Below are 21,355 nucleotides of genomic sequence, written 5' to 3'. Positions count from 1 at the left end.
GTTTCCGTAGTGTAGCGGTTATCACGTGTGCTTCACACGCACAAGGTCCCCGGTTCGATCCCGGGCGGAAACACAATCTTTTTACCGCTAGTAATACTACAAATTTATTTTAATTCATTTTTATATCACTTTGTTTTACTGGCGCGAGTGAAATAAAATTAAATCAAAAATTTTATATTAATAAAAACGAATATTTAGCTTCAATTTTTTTAGCTCGATTAAATTTTTTTTATGATAGTCGGAATGTAAAAAAATCCTGTTTTAGATTATCAAAAACCATCTAATAACTGAACATTCGCACAATATAAACAGAACGTCAGAACTTAATCAAACTTTAGTACAATATGGATAATGAGTTATTGTGTATTTTTTCCGAATATTTACTTTCTGGCGTTCAGTATATTTTGTGAAAGTTTCATAATAAAGTCATAAGATGGTTTTTGATACTCTAAAAACAAGGGGTTTTTACCCTCCAACTGTCATTAAAAAAATTCTTAACGTGCTAAAAATGTTTGTTTTCACGGGAATACGTAGAATAAAACAAAGGACATTTTGATACACTCCATGTTTTTATAAGTAGTTTGGTTTCTTTTCTGTAAAGCTCCAAACTCAAGTGTCTAAAATTTTTTAGACAGAAGTCTTACGGTAAATGATCATGTTAATAACCAGCGTAGAACAGCTGATAAATATTTAACAGCTGATCAATATTTATAACAGCTGATAATTCTCACCAAAAACGACTTAGTCATCAGCGACAGCCTCCAGACTAGCGGCAAGACATGGTCCATTGCAACATCCTGATCTCAAGAGGTCACTGTAGCAAGGTCAGCCACGCCCGCTTATCACTTCCTGATTACAGATAAGGCAGGTTATCAGTGGAGGTCACCGACAGTCTGTCGGCCGTGACGTCATGTTATCCCTCCCTTGTACTACCTACGTGGTGTACCTTGCGTTGTTAATCTTGTCGACTGCAAATGTTGCGGTATTTTTAAAATTTAATTTAGTCGAAATATTTTTGATTTCTACGTTTGTAGGATTTATTTAATTTAATCCAAATTTTGAGGCATTTTTGCATGAATATGTTTATACAACTTTATTGTTCATGGTAGTAGCTTTATGCAATTTATATTGTGAAGGAGATGTGGGTTCGGCATATCTTCAGTAAAGTATGTTTAGTTCCGGATGAAAAAAAACTATTTAACCTTTTGGGCTGAAATATTACATGAAAGTAGATCATGGCTAAGGACGGCTTAACATATCCATATTTATGTCCCTAATGGGAATGAGATCAATAAGGATATTCGTGTCCTTAATAGGACTAAGGAAAATATAAAATAAGTATATTCTTGCATATAACGTTAAAGGTATGGAATACGACGATATGAAGGTGTCGAGATTGTATTTCGTAGACAAAATGTAGACATAAATTCTTGCCTTTGAGCCTTAAGATAGTTTTTTTTCGACAAAGAATGCAAAACATCATTGAAGTTTATATTTAGAATAATGCTCAGGACACAGAATCAATTCCAAACATGGTTAAGTTAGTTTTTCATAATATAAATTTTGTCTACAGTGTGGTATACCGAACTTAATATACTCCTAGGATTCATCTATTAATTGATATTTATGTGATATTTAGGATTTGTTGTCGATATAAGCAAACATTTAACGTAAGTAAGACTAATGTAATGTAATGGTTGGAGGTGATTCACAATAGTGAATTTTCAATGGAATATACACTATGTATTGGATTCTTGTATGCAATTTAACATGTTTTGTAATTTCTTATGTCTACCTGTTTCAAAATTCCAACATATTAGTAAACTTAAGATACTACAGGCTATATAAATAGGGATGTTATTTATATGTTTAACATATATAACAAGAAATAATAGGTAAGTGAACTTTTACATTTAATTTGAAATTTAAAATAGTTATAATGCTTAGTAGTTAATAATGGTTTTTAATGCACTGAATTTCTCTCCTCCTAACAGCTTGCTTTAATAATTCTCAAAGGACTTTTCTGACAATGTAATTAGGTTATTGACACAACTATACTCGTACAGTGACAATAAATTATTTTTACTCAATAGTGTATAACTTTACAAAATGGAAACTTCCTTTTTGGATTTTAAAAGGTCAGAAATGGTCAAAATCTAAGATATTGTTTTCAAAAGGTGATATTAACTTCACCTGGGGGAATGATAAGAACACAACTACGACAAAAAACAAAATTATATTTAAAATATCTATAACAATAACATTTTTACTATACTGTACACACTCTTAAACTATAAATGTTTTCCTTGTCTGTTCTTTAATTTTTTAATTTTTTGTATGTATCTATAGATGATGAAGATTTTTTATTTCTTAGTAAAAAAATTACATACAAAATAAAACAAAAAAATTAAGGGATGTAATAATGTTCTATATGTAAAATGTGGACCTATATTTCAAAAAGTTTGTTAAATTTTTCATCTTCTGAATTAAGTTTCCGTATTTTATATGGATGTAAAACATATATATCTATTTATTATATTCCTCCTAGTTGTTGAAGACTCTTTTCTTTCCGTAGTCTATCTTCCCATCGCCGTCGTCATCTGTGTAGAGCTCCTTGAAGCGAGGGTGATTCTTGTAGTAGTCCTTGCTGGAAATTCAACAAATTGTTGCAAAATCATGTAAAATATATTATTGCTGGAATCAATAATATATAATTCTACATAAAGTTATAGTGGCTTTGAAAGTCCCCAGTGAGGTCAACTCTAGACCCATGTACCAATTGTACTCGAAATTTCAAATAATGATGCTATCTTGATGGAAGAACCATGTTAGAAAGCATCAAGATCAGAGCTTATGCCATTATTTAACAAATAACATAAATAAATGAAGATTTTCGTAAAAAAATAAAACACTAACAAAAGGGAGTTTGTACAATAACGTTGTTTATAAATTTGTTACTGTACTTAAGTTGAAAATGATCAATCCATTTAATGCTATGGTCAAAGCGATTTTCAAGCTGAAGGGTAACTAGTTTTTGGGAAATTTGTTTAAGAATTAAAAAAATATTATTTAATTACTTAGTGAAATAAATATTCACAATTTTGCATTCCACTTTTTCTCACTTTTGCAACGTTTGCAGAACTTTTATTTAAGCTAGAAAAAATAAAAATTGTTCAACCTAATAAATTAAAAAAAAACTACACATTTTAACATCGACATAACTAAAACCTAAACTTAAATATATTTGGGTAATTAAAGGATAAACACAATATAAAAAATAATCTTTATTTCACATTTTAGGCAACAAGTATGACCAAAGATGGTGATTTTACTTGATAACATTTTTAATCACATGTATTTTTCAATCTAGTTTTATTACAAATGTATCACCTAAAACTAGATATCTTTCAAACACAAAAGCATAAGTGTCAGAGAGGTTGAAATAATTTAAATTTATGATAACGGAAATGTAAAAAAAAATATTCTTTAAGTAGGCGGAATGGTTTATAAAATATTGTTATTCAATGTTTGTAAACTTGAGCAATTCCAAGTACGATATTCCCTACAACAAACAACTCATGATAAACACAAATTCTTAATACACTATCGTCTGTTCTAAAAATCACAGAAGTCTTCTCCTCTTCAGCGTTTCCATGTCTTCTACTTTCTTCCACTTCGTCTTCTACGATCTGTTGTTGTTGTTGTTGTTCTTCCTATTCTGCTTGGCTGCCGCTGCCGCCTCCTTCGCCGCCTTCTGGGCAATCACCTCCGGGTTGTCCTTGAACCAGTCTTCGCTATAAAGCAACAGACCAACATGTCAATCAAACTGTTTTGGTAAATCCACAGAAGTGTGGAGTTTTTTGGTCATTTTTGTATATGAATGGTGGAAGAGAAATATAACCACAAAAATGTTATTATGGTTAAAAATGTAAATACAATTTCAAATATACCAAAATATTGGGTTCGAAAATTAAGTGAGGAAAATAATCAAAATGAAGGGTCAGATAGGAGCTATTTCCTTAATATCCCTAGCCCTTCATTTGTATGTGCGTTTCATTTTTTTTGTCCCAAAAGTAGAATATGATTTAAAAACTCAAGGGGGAGGGAGGGGTGTTGTGATACCGTTGAGTATATATCATAAAACATACGATAATCCTTTTATTGTTGCTCCTGTGTATTTGGACCTCAAAAATATAGACGATCTTCAAATTTTGGACAAGAAATAAAAAGTATTACATTATATGAAATATTAATTCTAATTTTTTACCATTATTATAAATATCATTAAATTATAATTATTATGGATTAAAATTACTATGATTACTAAATATTATTTTATATGTGTTTAAGTACAGGTTCATGCACAGTTATTTTAAAATATATCAAGTATATCAAATTAACATCAATAATTTCGAATTACCATTAGCAATGAATGAATACTAAGTTTTCCCTCACAATAAACTTAATTGTAAAATTCACCATGAAAAATGGGCGTTGGTGAAAAAGTTTGTTAAAAGTTAACTCATAATTTTACAAATCTTGTATTTTACAAAGACTTCGTAGAAAAAGGTTGAAATATATCTAAACATATTTAGTTCCCAAACTTTACATGAGTTTCAAATGATGGTCTGAGCCTAATCAGGAAGCTTAGATTCTGCATTAACCTCCCGCAGTGACCTTCTATTGAAAGTTAATTGAACAGTCTATCAGTTTATCAACTAAACTGCTTGTAATTTAAAACATAACGGTAAAGTATCCCACGTGGTCTTGCATATCTTGATAAGAATGACTTGGCAAATTAAATTAAAATGTACAATATTACATTATCCTTTGAGCAATGTAATATATATTTTACTAGATATCTTCACACCTAACAAACAAATTGATAGGTAAAGAGAATTCGTTTATAATTGAAATTTCATGGTCTTTATAAAAACGGCCTTTATTTCGTGCGGTTATAGAGGAAACACTAATTATACGAGAAAGATAAAGTTTGTTCATAAAAAGACTGGATATTATTTAATGATATGTTTATATCCGTCAACAAAAGTAGTGGCCAAGTCTATCTACATACATAATACCATAAGGGTCTTCTCTGTAACACCCCCTTTTCAGCCATCCTTCTTCACCGATTTACATGATTATGATGTCATTGTAAAGCTTTTGATCTTCCGAAGTGTCAAATGGTAACTAAAAGGCCATTTCCTTGAGGTCTTCGATCCCCTAGAGTATTATTTTTAGAGTTTGCTTTCAAAAAATTCAAATATGCTCACCAACTTTCTTTATAACAATTAACATGAGTTAAAAATGAAAGTAATGACATTGGATGTAATGACATGGATTATTAATGAAAGTAATAACAGCTGATCCTTATGTTTAATGTTTAATCACAGTTAGATTGTAAAAAATAGACGAAACAATTTATGAATTAATTATGCTACCTTCCTGATATAGGTACAAATATTTTTTGTATGTAATCAGGATTTCCTATTTATCTCTACAATTATCCTACTCCATACCTAAAAATCTTTTAAGGTTTTAGGCCCTTAAAGGATAAGAGTACATCCATGTATTTTATTAAATTTTTGCAATTTTATTCGCTGTAATAGCTTGGAGCTTTTATCGTTCACTCTTTATTTATTTATTTTTATTCCAGCCATGTTATTAGGGTACTCAAATTAATTCAGCATTAGTAAAACAACAACTTCCACTCTTAAACATATTTCCAAGAATGTATACTATCTAACTTCCTCTGATTCGTTTCTAATTGTTCTTCAGCAAAATCAATTTTTACAGTCTATGTGATAACCTTTTTAGTGAAAGACTAAAGCAATGAACCAGTATTTGTAAATGCTATTGTCAAATGGTTTTCTTTTCTATGCTATTTTACCAATATATATTTAGAATATCACAACAAGTAAATTCGCCTTTGCTTAGTGACATGAAAAATAGCTTATCTTTGAAGATTTGTTTAAGGGAAAACAGCTCTTCATCAATATGCACTCACAGTCAATAAACATGAGGTACTTACCTAAATACCTATTATTACCACACCGATAAATTGACTTAAAATAATATTTTAATTGGTTTAAATAACAAAATCTTCCTAACCTAACCTAACCTAACCTAGCTTAACCACCCTTAGGTATTTATAATTAAGGTAAGGTAAGGTTATAATTATCAGGTGTGGTCGGTTTAATACGTAGCCTAAGTACCAACCATTATTCTGAATTTTTAAATAACTGAAAGAAATATCTTGGAAGACAGAATAAATAACAAAAATAATAAAATTTACCATCCAGGCACGTTCTCGGGGGCGTCACACCTCTGGGTTTCCTCATTGTAGACCTCGCCGAGAGAACACCCTTGTTCCCGAGGGGTGATTCCGTTGAGGCACACGTAGAACTTCTGGCAGTCCTCAGGATGTGCATATACAGGGTGTGCCACAGCTTGGCCGTGGCCTGAAGCTTGGCCCTCCTTGGGGCACGAGAACCCATCCTTCAGCTTCACTGCAACGTTAAAGATCCATTAGAGTAACCTAAAAATATTGTTTCTTTGGCTACAAATTAATAGGCAAGCATGTTTCTTGAAAATCTTTTTTATCAGGTGTGTGCATCGCAGGAAAAATCTACGCACACTGTAGGCCTAAGGAATATATTTTCCTGTAGATGTGCAGAGTCAAACTTGTTTAGTAGGATTGGGCTATACTTGTAAGATATGGAGATGCCAAATGTGTTATGAACATTGCAAGGCAGACCTTCAACTCTTTGCTCATCATATTTTAATGAGTGTATCCAAATATACTTATCCAAATAAAAATTCCTCTGAAGAATAACTTTGACAACTTTGATCTTTGTAGTAAATATTCAGTTTGTAATGTAATTACAAAAGAAACGTAATAACGTCCAAATATTTGTGGTAATAAGATCCGTGCTGCAAATGTCTACATTAATCACTAGTGTGAGAAGGGTATGCCTATTTTACCAAAGTTATCCTTAGTTAATTCAGTAACTTAGTTTATAGGAATAGTTGTCTGGGGCGATGTTTGATAGTTTTTTTTTGTCCTAGGACTCTAGGCACGAGCCTGGGATTGTTTTTCACATTACTTCAAGCTAGACCTAGGGGTTGCGGCATTATCACTTCGATAAAATCCATTGGTGACTTGGCGGGGATCGAACCCGGGACCTCACGGACCGAAGTCCCGCGCTCTAGCCACTACGCCAGCTCGCTCGATGTTTGATAGTGAAAGCAATGCAAACAAAATAGGTCGCTCTAATATTTGTATGTATATTTTTGTTCAGCCTTCAAAAAAATAAAATACTATAACAAACTCAGTCGCCCTTCTTAGCTTTGGACACATAGAATCTTAGTAGAAATAGTTGTATACATTATACTACCATGTTCTGTACAGTTGTAAACCAATTTGTACAGCCTTATCTTTCAACTAAATTGTTGTCAGCCATATGAAAAATGTTCCCTAGGCTTTCTCCATACAATTGTTTAAAAATTAGCATACTGTCTCGTTAAACATACTAACCTTGACTATAGAAACAATTATTCTACTTTTAGCTACTTTCTACTTCCTAGTGTCTTATTCTCCCTTTATTCTCTCTGGAAGCATACTCAAAGGCCTAAACACTCATCTAAGTAAATCCCTTGAATTGATCTCTGTGCTCTCTATCTCCATCTACTTACCTGTTGCCCACTGCCATTTCATACTTATTACTATCTACTTCCTACTTACTAGTGTCTGCTTCTCCACAGTTTTGTCTGCCAGCAGATTCAGACCATACGCAAGTGCCAGAGTACTCGTCAAAATAAAGCTCTGAAGGACAGGTGGTCTGTGCTATCTCCATACAATTACCAGTTGCCCACTACCATTTGATACTTTCTAACTACTTCCTACTTACTAGTGCTGCTTCTCCACAGTTTTGTCTGCCAGCAGATGCAGGCCACACACAAGTGCCAGAGTATTCATCAAAGTGAAGTCCTGAAGGACAAGTGATTTCTGTGCTCTCTCCATCTACTTACCAGTTACTCACTACTAGTTCATACTTACTACTATCTACTTTCTACTTACTAGTGTCTGCTTCCCCACAGTTTTGTCTGCCAGCAGATGCAGGCCACACACAAGTGCCAGAGTATTCATCAAAGTGAAGCCCTGAAGGACAGGTAATCTCTGTACTTTCTCCATCTACTTACCTGTTGCCCACTGTCATTTCATACTTACTACTATCTACTTCCTACTTACTAGTGTCTGCTTCTCCACAGTTTTGTCTCCCAGCAGATGCAGGACACACACAATTGCCAGAGTATTCATCAAAGTGAAGCCCTGAAGGACAGGTAATCTCTGTACTCTCTCCATCTACTTACCTGTTGCCCATTGCCATTTCATACTTACTACTATCTACTTCCTACTTACTAGTGTCTGCTTCTCCGCAGTTTTGTCTGCCAGCAGATGCAGGCCACACACAAGTGCCAGAGTATTCATCAAAGTGAAGTCCTGAAGGACAGGTAATCTCTGTGCTCTCTCCCTCTATACAGTTGTAGAATATATTGCAGACTGTCTCGTCAGGGTGGGCGAAGTACCCGTTTCTTCGGGGGCACAAATGGGTACCCTGGGGGTCCTCTGGAACATTAAAACGATATTTACTTTCGTTTCTACAGTGGATTTTGTCCCTCCTAAACTATTTAGTATTTATTGTAAAGTCTTAAAGTAGAATTGAATCTAACGTTGGAATACAGAAGATAAGTCACGTAATGCATCCAAAGTGAGCATCCACTTGCTCATTTCCTCATCAAAAATCACAAAAATATTTTTAGAGGCTTGTTTTTTACATCTGAATATTCACAATATCACTAATACGGTACCACATTCATACCAAAAATTATGGTGTTTAGAGTATGAGAAAAATAGTGTCCAATATATGTAACGAACTCTTTTTAACTGAGTACTTTTAACTACGCCAAAAGAACCTGATACACAAGGTTAGCGTCTACAGTGTCACTAAAAGATAAATCTAGGCATAATTAATCTTTTTCTCAAGTGTTCTTGGCAAATTTTCATAAAATTTGCCATTTTTGAGTAATTTAAGATTTAAGAATTAAAATGACCACCATTTTCAAATTTTAACTTTAATCAAGATGAGTTATTTTCAAGCATTGGTACTCTACTATCTTAACATGCACACCAAGTTTCATAATGATCTGTTGAAAAAATTCAAAGATAAAATTGTTTATGTAAAATATACAAAATGGCGGATATCTGGTTAAGGAAGTGATTTTGGAAAACAACTTTGTTCTTGACTTTATCTTTATTTTGACCCGGGAAATCACTATGTAAATTATGACCCACCTTTTTTATACACCCTGTATATGGAAGTAATACATAAAACTTACGTAGTTCCAGGCGATCTCCACAGTCTACATTGAAGGGTTGATCACACTTGTTAATCTTTCTGTTCGTAGGATCAAAGACTAGACCGTCAGGACACAGTTTCTGAGTTGCAACTCCTTCATCACACTCGTAGTATTTGTCGCATTGTACAGAGTCTTCGTACTGGCCGTACTTCTTGTCTGGGCACTTGAACTGTGCAACTGAAACAAGAAAGTTTATGGGAAAAGATTCTTTTTAGGTCTTTGAAAGACAGTATTGTTGAGATTGGCATTAGTAAATCATGACTCTTAGTAGAAAGAGTTCTTCATAGTTAGTAAGTTCTTCTCGATTGCAAGACCTATCTATTCTAAATGGACTTACAACTAGAGGTGGACTACAAGCTAAAAGATCACGGTGCGTGGTCAAAAAGTCTTTTGGCCATTTGAAAAATTTTCACCTGACCATCAATGGACTATCCACTACAATATTCTTTTTATGGTGGAACCTGTCTCCTGACTAATGGTAAAAAAGACCCATGTCTATCTTAGGTAGACTGAGGGCCAGGAGACAGGTTCCATCATTCAGATTATAATCATGTTTTATTTTTCATACCTTCATAATGCCTTTGAAATGAAACCATTTAAGGATAGCCTATAATACTTTTTAAATGTATGTCAAAAATATAACCAGTTCAAAATATTGAAGATAGCAATTTTAGTTATATTTTTTATATAAATTCCTGGAACAGGTAATATTTTAGGATACCAGTTATAAATTCAAAATGTATTCGTTATATAAATACTTATGAACATCGTATGATTAAGGCAGTGGCTTCAGCGGTTGTAAAGCAATTAGGAAGTTCGAAGAGCACTTTCACCTAATCAAATCACCGCATTTCCTGGGGAGAAATTGATTTAGGAAAGGAAATCAAAGCTAAATTGCAGACTGCATTAATCAAATTCCCATCCAAGATTTTCTCCCTAAAGATTATTCAGCTTAAATGATAGTTATTTTGTGCGAATTGAACCATAATAGAGATTTTTCGTTTTTGCCTATACGTCAACGTCAGATCAAGCACAATTATGATACATAGTACATAGAAATATTCCTAGAGCAAGATATTATCAAAATACTACATGCATTTCCTATCTTTACACAGTAAAAACTATGAATTTAGTTGTATCCATAGTCGAAGATCAACTAAAGCAACCTTGCGGGATAACGTCAACAATCGGTACCAAGATGGCGGCTGACAGGTGCACAATGTTACCAACCTTATCGATGTATTGTGCCCGATTATCCAACAACCCGGTCACCAAGAGAGGAAGTGGACCGCTTAGCTGAGAACAGGATCAAATTCCAAGAAAGACGAAAGTATGATGTAAGGTGAGAGAAAGTCCGCCCACGGCGTCACATGTGGTAGCGCCTGACTTACTAAGAGGTGAACTCCGACTGTTTTTAGCCCCGTCAAAGCTGAACTCCGACCATTCAAAGCAAAACTCTGACTGTTAGTAGCCGTCAAAGTATGACTCCGACTGTTTTTAGCTCTGTCAAAGTAGAACTCCGACTATTCAAAGAAAAACTCAGACTGTTGTTAGCCGTCAAAGTATGACTCCAACTGTTTGTAGCTCTGTCAAAGTAGAACTCCGACTATTCAAAGTAAAACTCAGACTGTTAGTAGCCGTCAAAGTATGACTCCGACTGTTTGTAGCTCTGTCAAAGTAGAACTCCGACTATTCAAAGAAAACCCAGACTGTTGTTAGCCGTCAAAGTATGACTCCGACTGTTTGTAGCCCCGTCAAAGCTGAACTCCGACTATTCAAAGCAAAAATCCGACTGTTTGTAGCTCCGTCAAAGCAGAAATCCGACTATTCAAAGCAAATCTAAGACTGTTGGTAGCCTTCAAAGTATGACTCCGACTATTCAAATCAAAACTCCGACTGTTAGTAGCATTCAAAGTAGAAGCCCGAATATTCAAAGCGAATCTAAGACTGTGCTGACTGGAAGTACCTGTCAAAGTATGACTCCGACTGTTTGTAGCCCCGTCAAAGTAGAAGTCAAAGCCAATCTAAGACTGTTGATAGCCCCGTCCAAGTACAACTTCGACTGTTTGTAGCTCCGTCAAAGTAGAAATACAACTATTCAAAGCAAATCTAAGACTGTTGGTAGCCGTCAAAATATGACTCTGACTGTTTGAATCCCCGTCAAAGTAGAAGTCCGACTATTCAAAGCAAGTTGGTAGCTGTCAAATATGACTCCGACTGTTTGTAGCCCCGTCAAAGTAGAACTTCGACTATTCAAAGCAAATCTCCGACTGTTTGTAGCTCCGTCAAAGTATAATTCCTTCTGCGAACCAGAACTATGTTTGTAGCCACATGTCTGAATTACTTTATTTGAGTGAAAACTGCATAGAAGAATAGCTTTAAAATCCTCACTCCTTTAAATAAAACGGCCCTGACATTATACAGTTACATGAAAGCATAAAACATGAAATGGGCTGTTTTAAATTTGGAATAAATTTGTCGCATTACAAATAATACACGTGGGAACAGTAAGAGAATGGCATGCACAGTGCAAGAATACAAATTACAGCAGACCTGCATATTCAGAGACAACTTGAATTGCAAATTAGAGAAGCTGGAGAAAGTAATAACTAAGCAGTTCATTTCTAGGTCGACTAAACAAAATTAAAAAATTAGATTGTGACCCTTGTAACTGAACTAAATATTACAGTTAATTAAAAATATCACAATTCATCAGCCAATGTTTGCACTGTACCAGGACCGGCTTACCCCTTGCTTTCCTGGATAAGCTCCACTGGTTGGCCTTTGAGTACCACGGGCAAACTAGACGTTTTAAAGGCTTTAAACCTAGTTTTTTAAGCGTTATAGGTAAATAATGAACATTTGCTATATAACAGAATCGTAAAACAAAAAGAGTGTTGGGATTGGAATGTTTACAACAAAAATGCATTCTTATCCACCTGCAAATGAATGCTATTTAGTTTACTGTAAAACTGATATTTTAACTGTCCTGAGGTTAGGTTTCAAATTGCTTTTACTTCAGACCAACTTTGGAATGTAAGGTCTAGAATGTTGTCTATGACCCGGTATGATGAAAATAGTAGGTTCTGCTTCGGCAGGAGTTTCTGCATTCCATTAATATTTTTAAAGACACAAATCTGAAGGACCTGGATTACACTGATGTGCCAAGTTAAATAAAATTCACGCAATATTTAACATGAAGCTTAACTTCCCTCTTAGAGCTGTTTTTTATGCAATAGACGGTAAGGTATTGCTCATAGAACAGCCTTGGCATTTGAATCTCGTTTGTATGTTGTAGGATGCATAGATAGCCTACGTGCGCGTGGCTGCTTCGAAGAAATGTCTTGTAAATAATCCAAGGTTACTCTGCTTTCATACCTTAGGGGTGGAACAACTGTGGAAATAGTATTGGTATTCTTTGCAGTGTGTTTACCTAAGTTATTTATTTTTTATAAACTTGTTTAGCTTGATTTTGTTTAAATACATAAAATAAATTGAAGAAAATGAACCGTATCCTTTTTAATCGTATAAAAAGCCAACTCCAATTATTTCGTCCCTAATTTTAAATAATTATCGTGGTAGAAAATGACCAGTTATAAAGGGTGCTACTGTAAAATACCCTCATCTCTCCCAACTACAAATTTTTGAACTAAAATGAAAATAAAAATCATGGCTAACTTCATCATTATGTTCTATCCCCATGACTCGACATAATTCAAAAACTAAAACTTTGGGTATATGCTGACTAAATAATCATGATCCATTGCCATGGAAAGTCTAATTCAACACAGAAAATAAACTATCGTATTTCAAAGTTGACTAAGTCGATAAAAACCAAAATAGAAGTTGTGAAGAGAAGTAGTAATGAAATTCTTTGTAAAAGGTTACAACCTTTAGAACAAGATTCTTTCTTGAGCTTCTTTCAACTCGTAAGAACTAGAATTACAAGTTGTGGACTTCCTGACCAACAATGCCATATTAGTCCTTTCCAATGAGACTCCGTTAATTGCTCTATTAAGGAAATAATTTGATTCGCCCTACTGTATCGTTTTATTTATACAGTTGAGACATTTTAAGAGTGTACTTTAAGCTGACCTTAAGGGCCGGATGATATTGTAAACGAGACAGATAATACGTTCGTGTATCTTCTTTACTAAGATCATCTGATTCTTTAGCCGCACAATTTATACCAATCAATCGATCAATTTATTCAGATGGGGACGCCACCTAGGTGCGTATTTTGACCCAAATATGAATGAAGGATGTTGCGAGATGATCTTTGTAGCTTTTTTACTGGCCTAGATCAGCGGTTTCATCAGCCAGGATAATTTATTTAAAGTCCATTGATCAGGGATAGCTGGGTTCAGTTCCGAACGATCACAAAGCTACTGATTTTTAGCGAATTTCCCTATAGGGAAGTAGCTATTACCGTAGGTGGCACGGTAAGACCTAGACCCGGGACCGATTTACTTTTTCATTTTGATGTTCCCAGAGGCCAAAAACACCATTCGTTCAAATTTTTATATATGTATATATATATATATATATATATATATATATATTTATATACGTCCGTGAACAGGTACTTGAGTAATTTTTGTCCAATTTTGATGAAATTTGGTTTAAAGGTGTAAAGCGGGATAAACTTGAATGAGTTCGCGAACCAGCATGATCGGACCATGGGAACGGGGCTTTACGGGGGGTTTTATGGGGTAAAAATTGGTTTTTCTCACTTTTGACCCTCAAAACACAAAATTTCCCAATTTCTCTTGAGACCTTTTTAAAGAGCTTAAAAAAACAATTAATTTAGTATAAAAGTATTTTTGTTCGGTTAATAGTAATGGAGAAAATTAAAAAAAATGTAAATTTAAAATTCCCATGTTATTCTTATGGAGAATATTGTCAAATGTTGTAGTTTGCTTGTTTATGGATATATTTTGTATTTTGATCAAATAATTTTTTTTGTACTAAGCTATCAATATTTTACAAAAAAAAACACACTTTATTAGTTTCCTTGTAGCAGCAAACCTAGGTACTGGTTAAACCTAATGTTATTAAAATATATTTAATTGAAAATCAATTAAGACAAATGGAAATTCGCTTAGTCGGCAGGTTTGCTGCGGCGGGGGTATTTCATGATCAAACCGGCGACCTTTTGATTGTTAGGCAAATTACAAAGAACAGTTGGGTTCAATTCCAAACAATCAAAAGGCTACAGACCATTTTTCAAGATCAAATTGGCAACCTGATGATGGATTTAAGGAAAGAACTATGATAGTTTTGCTCTCTTGATATTTACAGCAATACAAATGCATGTTTATTTCATTTTCCAAAGTCAATTGACATCCTGCAATCCTACAGTCAAGACATTGTAACTTCCTACTTACCGATTGTCATTTACTTTTTAAATGTATTTTCAATTTTAAATTCACAAAATGTATGTTAGACCATTACTTAAATATACTATTCGCAACCTACCGAAATTTTAAAAAAAATTTGTGTACTCATTACAAAGAGAGTTCGTGGGAAGCCTGTGAACGACCTATCTAGAACTCTTAAATAACCTATTATCAAACTATAATCGATCAATACGCCAAGCCTGTACCGTGAAAATCGGTTTTTCACGGTTCCGAAATAGCCGATGGCTAACCTTTGTTCGTAGATACGTCTGGTGTTAAGACTTTGATCGGTTAAAACACCCTTCTAAGAAAAAGAGTTCAATTACTGAGCTTTTGTAACTTTTTGAAGCTTTACTGGAACATTTTCATCCCTAAATTGCGGAAAACGCAGGATTACTCTACCCACAATCCATAAACAGCTGTTGCAACAGTTTTTAATAACTTCAGAGCGACAATGACCAGAGTTATTAGTCTCGAAGGAAGTGAAGTAGTGAAAGTTTTCAGCTTGACGTTATGCAACGCTAGGCTGGGCTCGGTGATCAAAATGCTAACACCTTGGCAAAACAACTAAAAGTTATGATCAGGAAGGTCATTTACTGTTTTTCTGAGAATCTGGGATACACAGAATTGAACATTACCTGATTGCCTTGGTTTTTTGATGAAATTGCTGTAATTTACTTAACACCGTTGTAGAATATGGAGGCAGTTGATTCAAAATGATGTGGAACGTTGGAAAAAAAGATGCGAAAGATCATAAAACATCTATGCTAATATGTTTGTGTTATTACAGTTTCTCTTTTTTCGTCGTTTATACTTAGTGGCACTGCATAACATTTTCTCTGTATTGCTAGAACAGCACAAAATGATGACCGCTATCGCTTCACGAGCACATGAAGTTGTAATAGTGTTACTGACATAATGAAAGGTCATCAACCGGTTACTTTTAAATGTATTCTAAAGTAAAATCATGAGATTTTACCTGCAAGTGTGTAGGTTTGTGAGATTTCAATTCCGAAACTGTTTATGTTTAACCTGTGTTCGTGTATCCAATCTTATGATGGAGTTCTAAATATCAATCGAAACATAATATCATGTTTACTACTTGCTTATACAACAAAAACCTTTTGACGAACTATGCTTGTAGTACACAACAAATGAACCATTGGATGAAATGTCTAAAAGTCAAGGTTAAGTCCTGACACAGATTACTAAACAATTAACAAAATAACTCTTACTAACCATTTTTCTACATTTAACTCATCTACACACATCCTTATGAGAAAATAATTACAAAGTTGTATACTTGTCTGCTTGGCTGGACCTCATCAATTTACGATGGAGACCAGTAAATTCTTCAGGTATTTAAATACCACTCAACAACACGATAATGTAACAACTATACAACATGAGAGCTACGTAAACTTAGAAACAATAAAAGTTTTATAAAAGTCACGTGACTCACCAGTGGAGTGAGAGAGAGCGACGATCAGGAGCGCAGCGTAGAGCGACTTCGGTGGTAGAGCCATGTCAGCTACTGACTACCAACTGGGAGCTGACTGGGAACCTCCTCTGGAACCTCCCGGCACCTCCTCGTACCTCCTGGGCTTATCACGCTCCGTGACCTTCAAACGACCTACTGATAAGATGGGGAAGGAATTCACAGGGGATAGGAGAAGGAGGTGCAAACATTTTTGTCTAGGGACTCATCTTCATCGTAGATTATTTCATAATCGTCAGTTATTATTATTTTAATTTATCATTCTTGATTGAAAGATTGTTTTGGCATGGTTGTGCTCCTCTATTGGTTAAGGTTGCATAGTTGAAGGCAGAATATTTTTACAGAGGAAGAAATTATATCTGGAATCCGTCTCGAAGGACCATTCAAAATATAAAGTGTTTATGTATAGTTAATTGAAATTAAGAGAGGCAATGTTAACAGGGAGAACCAGAAAGGAATGTTATCTTTTTCAAAATTTCGAATTAGTTGCTTAATTAAGATCAACTGTTGATAATTTTGTTTGTATACAGGCTAAAGGATCCGATTAGCTTTAAGAATTGAACAGAATATTATATCAAAACCACCGCTATTACAGAAACTAAAAAATAACATTTCTAAGAGATCCACTGATTTACTTATAAAATTGTAGATATGTTTACAAAACAGTTACAAATTCGTAATACTCAACTGATTTTAGATGGTTTCCTGAAAAACTTATCCAAAACTTTGTTTGGGAGCAAGACTTGCATCCTATTTGTGTCTATAGTCTTAAAGTTTAAAAATTAAAGAAAGACAAAACTGTTAGGTTTTTTTAATAAGGTCTCATTGCTAATAAAACTCATTAGCAAAGACAATCGTCTAAAAAATAATTGGGAGCATGTCAATGATTCACTCAATTAATTAAGAATTGTGGATAGCATACTACTTTTATTCATTCCTTGTAAATCAGGTGTTTCATGTAGCATAAGTCATGCAAGGATAATAAGGAACAGCTGTACAACCGCAAGCAGGGGAAGAAAGTGTGACTGAAATCACCCGACTAGAACAGCAAAAATTAATTACTAATGAATAGAATTAAATTAATAAATTTATTTATTAACTGCATTAAAGTATAAACGTTAGTGTAGGAAGGTGGTAAGATGTATTGTCAAATTGGCTGTAAGATCCACAACAGTATAGACAACATGAGAAAGCACACTGTCCAATTTTTCTGTGTATCGGAAAACTCTTTTGTTCAGCGAAAATTCATTGTTCAATATGTTTTCGATATTAGGTCTGCTAGGTTATCTCTGATTAAATTTTTTACTCAACTGAATAATATATAACTTTTAAATTCCATCTGCAATCGTGAGGATAGTTTTCTTTGGTAGCCAAATAGATTTGGCAAAAGAGTTTGCTTTGGTCAAACATATTTTAATGACAGATAAATGTGTCGCTTTATTTTAATATGTATTACAATTTTATTTATCTATTTATTATATTTCAACTACTCTCTAAGACATCTACATACTGAATGTATGTAATAATTAGTATTTAATATAATTTTGAAGATAACAAAACCTGAAAATTACTTGGTTTTCACATTGATATTATCATAATGTGTATTTCGCTTTTTACAACTCTTACAATATCTCCTTAAACTATCAAAACTCTGAACGCTTTAGAGAAAACACCTACAACATTTTGAAGAAAGCGAGCTATAAATCTACACTTTTTCTAAAATTATTGCTCATAAAAAGATCAAAATAATTGCTCGAAATAATTTTTATGTGTACCACTTCAGTAAACAATAATATTTGTTGTTTTGAAATCCGTTATACTTGTCATAAACATAATTCCTTCCAATTTTTAAGGTTCTCATTGGGCATTTAGCTATGTGCCTATTACCACTCAAAGTTTATTACGTTTTATGATTCATTACAAGATAAATGACTTTCTCTTGTTAAACTGGACAATTTTTCTTTTGGGTCCTTTCATTGCCAAGGGTAGTGCTTGCCTTCAATTTAAGTGTGCTTGTTTTATCTCAAGAGGCGTCATTTTGGACCCAGCTGCTATTTGCATTTCCGTACAAATGAATTATGCTATATGCCAATGTTGGGATCCCGGGTTCAAATCCTGTCAATTTCACCAGTGGATTCGATCTAAGTTAATGATTATTTAGCAACCTATTTAATAGGCCCAGCCTGAAGTAATTTGAAAAACAATCCTAGGCTAGATCCAAGTAAAAGTTGTTAAACACTCAAAACAAAAATGAAATCACAGACAATCTTTTAAGCTGCAGTGCCATAAATTTTCAAGGTGACTTTTGGCAAGTCCCACCAGCTGACAAAGGTTCCCTCCAAAACTTTCACCCAGCTTTCCCGCGCTCCCCTCTTCCGTGCAGACTGTCGCAGTAGTGTTGATGAAGGGTGCAGTTTGGTTCAAGTTTTGCAACTTTCTGATGTAAGACACCCCGGAGGTCTTGACACTTCACCCTTATGTTGAAACTCTCTGGAGGGTGGTGTCTACAACTCTAGTTGATTGATGAAATTTGTATTTAGAGCGAAAAGATTACAAATTTTCAACTCCTATTCTATTACTTTAAGTTCAGAGTTTCCCTAAGTATATTTTGTAGAATTTTCAAAACATTGTGAAGTACTTTTTCTATTTTTATTTTAGTGTTATTGAATTGACATTTTTTACATTTTGTGAGGCACAAGTTCAACCCCAGCTAGCAACATTTAAAGTTAACCAGACAATATATGAGTATTGAGATTTTATTGATGAGAACTGGATCTTCAGACCGAATCAGCAAACATCGATTAAAATAAATTCTCTACTATAATTAAAATCCATTCTATAATTACCCATTGTTAAGACAATTCTTGTCTTCTCCAATGATTGCTACAAAAATAATTAACAATTATTTTGAACCTGTTAGAGTTGAAAAATAAAAAAGTAGGAATATAGAAATTTTTTCTTTTGAATTTGACTTAAACAAAAGGTGTAGAAATACCTTAGGCAACATCAAATCAAAGATAGTTTAGCCTAATAGCCAAATATTTTATTAGAACTTTTGTCAACTACCAAAATCAATAAAAATGAAATAAATATAAATTACTCAATGTATTGATGGTTTTCTGAAAAAGTATATAAATTAATTTAACAGAGAAAGAGAGGAATCACGAATTGCTTCATTTCGTGAAATGTATGCTTATACATTTACCAACCATTCAAAATTTTATTATTTTTTTTTTCATTTTATATTTTAAAATGTATGTACGATATGCCATAACGTTATTGTATATTCTGTTCGTTACCTGTTTAGTAAAGCAGAGAGTTTGCAGGCATTTAGTTTTTACCTTGTAGCTCAGTAGCTCCTGCTTAACACCAGTGGCAAGCCAGGCGCAAGGAGAAATGATTTTAGTGTTTAGTTTTTAGAAGGAGTTCAGATACTAACTTACTTGCTATAATAAGAAAACTCTTCTCAATAATGCACACTGAATGTGGAGCCATTTCATGTGAATGGTATAAGGTGAGAATTATATTGAAACACACACAGATAAAAAATGGTAGTTTTATATCAAGATTTTTCGAGTACCAAAAAAATAAAAAATAAAAAAAATTGGGGCTGTAAAAATGAAACCTTTTACAGTGGACAAGCTGAATAGTGAATTGTTTGTAAAACAACAAAATGTTGAAACACTATAAACAACTTAACTAATTGTAGAAACAGTTTTAAATGACCATCAAGATTAAGAGAAGTTAATTTCTTGAGGTCCTGATTATTTGGATTGATGTGGGTAGATTATACACAGATTTATTAAGACTTTGGGGTAAACTTGTGTAAGAATGCATTAAAATAATGGTTAGATAGGTATCATTCTCCATTCTCTAGCTCTAAAAAAAATCTTATGTATTTAGTAGATGGGGATTTCTAACCAGATTATGTTCTTATTACCTTTGAAAACGTTCGACTATTATTTTCTTGAATAAGTAGATATAAAGCTTGAGTTTGGTTCTGATCCCCCAGGCAGACATAAAATATAGCAAAAAATAATTGTTGTTTGTCGGAAATCGAACCCGAACCCTTGAACCAAAGTTTAAAAGTATAAACGTATGACCTTTTAATCCTTTTAGGTTAGGTTTGATGGGTTGACTATTTCAACATCAAAGATGCCTTATAAACTTACCTTTCAAAAACAAACATTTGAATAATTATATAACTGAATGTTTTATAAAGAGACTTACAAAATTGCAGTTACAAATTTTCTTCTGAAATCCTTTACATATTATCTGTAGTGTTATCACCTTCAAACTGCGCCATAATAAGCCGAAAATGAATGCAATTATTGATTTTTTAATTCATTCAGCAGCCGTAATAACAACTGTATTAATGATGCAGGTAAGTTTTGGTGAAATTTTAGTTTTACAACCATAAAAAAAATCTTTGAATGCATAACTGAAAATAAGAACATATTCATTGTAAATTATTCACCGCTATATATAAGAAGGAATATTAAATATATTTTTAAAGTGTAATAAAAAAAATAAATAAATAAATACATGGGAACGTTTTTTGACGAGTATAACGGATTTCAAACCAACAAATATTTTCTTTTACTGAAGTGGTACACATGAAAAATATTTTGCTAGGTAATTCTTAATGGTAAAAATTCCTTATAAGAAGATACATTTTATACAATTTCAAATTCAACTTAAAGATTTTGTTATGAGCAATTATTTTGTAAAAAGTGTAGATTTATAGCTCGCTTTCTTCAAAATGTTGTAGGTGTTTTATCTAAAGCATTCAGAGATTTGCTAGTTTAAGGAGATAGATATATTGTAAGAGTCTTTAACTCGTACAAAGCTAAAAACACATTATGATAATATCAACGTGAAAACCAAGTGATTTGCAGGTTTTTCTTATCTACAAAAATATATTAAATACTAATTATTCCAACATCTTTATTAATAGCATATATGAAATTCTTTTGTTAAATCAAAAATGAATTAAAAATGGAATGGTTGAACAAGTTTAGCTTGGAAGCATATTTAA

General features: G+C 33.4%; 1 protein-coding gene and 1 non-coding gene across 3 annotated transcripts; one reads left to right on the top strand and one right to left on the bottom strand.

Annotated features, from left to right (window-relative positions):
* Positions 1-73, top strand: Trnav-cac (transfer RNA valine (anticodon CAC)). Its single transcript has one exon. It is a non-coding gene; the product is annotated as a tRNA-Val (tRNA).
* A 2,381-nt stretch (positions 74-2,454) lies between these two features.
* Positions 2,455-16,393, bottom strand: LOC128991849 (protein obstructor-E-like). 2 transcript variants are annotated; one of them, XM_054415068.1, is made up of 5 exons: positions 16,282-16,393; positions 9,400-9,597; positions 8,423-8,629; positions 6,296-6,509; positions 2,455-2,647 (listed from the first exon to the last, which is right to left on the bottom strand). In XM_054415068.1, exons 1-5 carry the CDS (start codon positions 16,343-16,345, stop codon positions 2,545-2,547), a joined length of 786 nt encoding a protein of 261 aa, XP_054271043.1. In that variant the 5' UTR covers positions 16,346-16,393; the 3' UTR covers positions 2,455-2,544. The 2 variants fall into 2 exon arrangements, with proteins under 2 accessions (XP_054271043.1, XP_054271042.1); XM_054415067.1 differs by lacking the exon at positions 2,455-2,647 and adding an exon at positions 3,272-3,794.
* Between the last annotated feature and the right edge of the window lie 4,962 nt (positions 16,394-21,355).

This window comes from Macrosteles quadrilineatus, unplaced genomic scaffold (genome assembly GCF_028750875.1).
Source record: "Macrosteles quadrilineatus isolate MER2022 unplaced genomic scaffold, UCM_ALF_1.0 Scaffold_4__1_contigs__length_99947679, whole genome shotgun sequence".
In the NCBI taxonomy this organism is placed as follows: Eukaryota; Metazoa; Arthropoda; class Insecta; order Hemiptera; family Cicadellidae; genus Macrosteles; species Macrosteles quadrilineatus.
The sequence above is the reverse complement of the archived record's forward strand: the minus strand, read 5'-3'. Positions and strand labels throughout refer to the sequence as shown.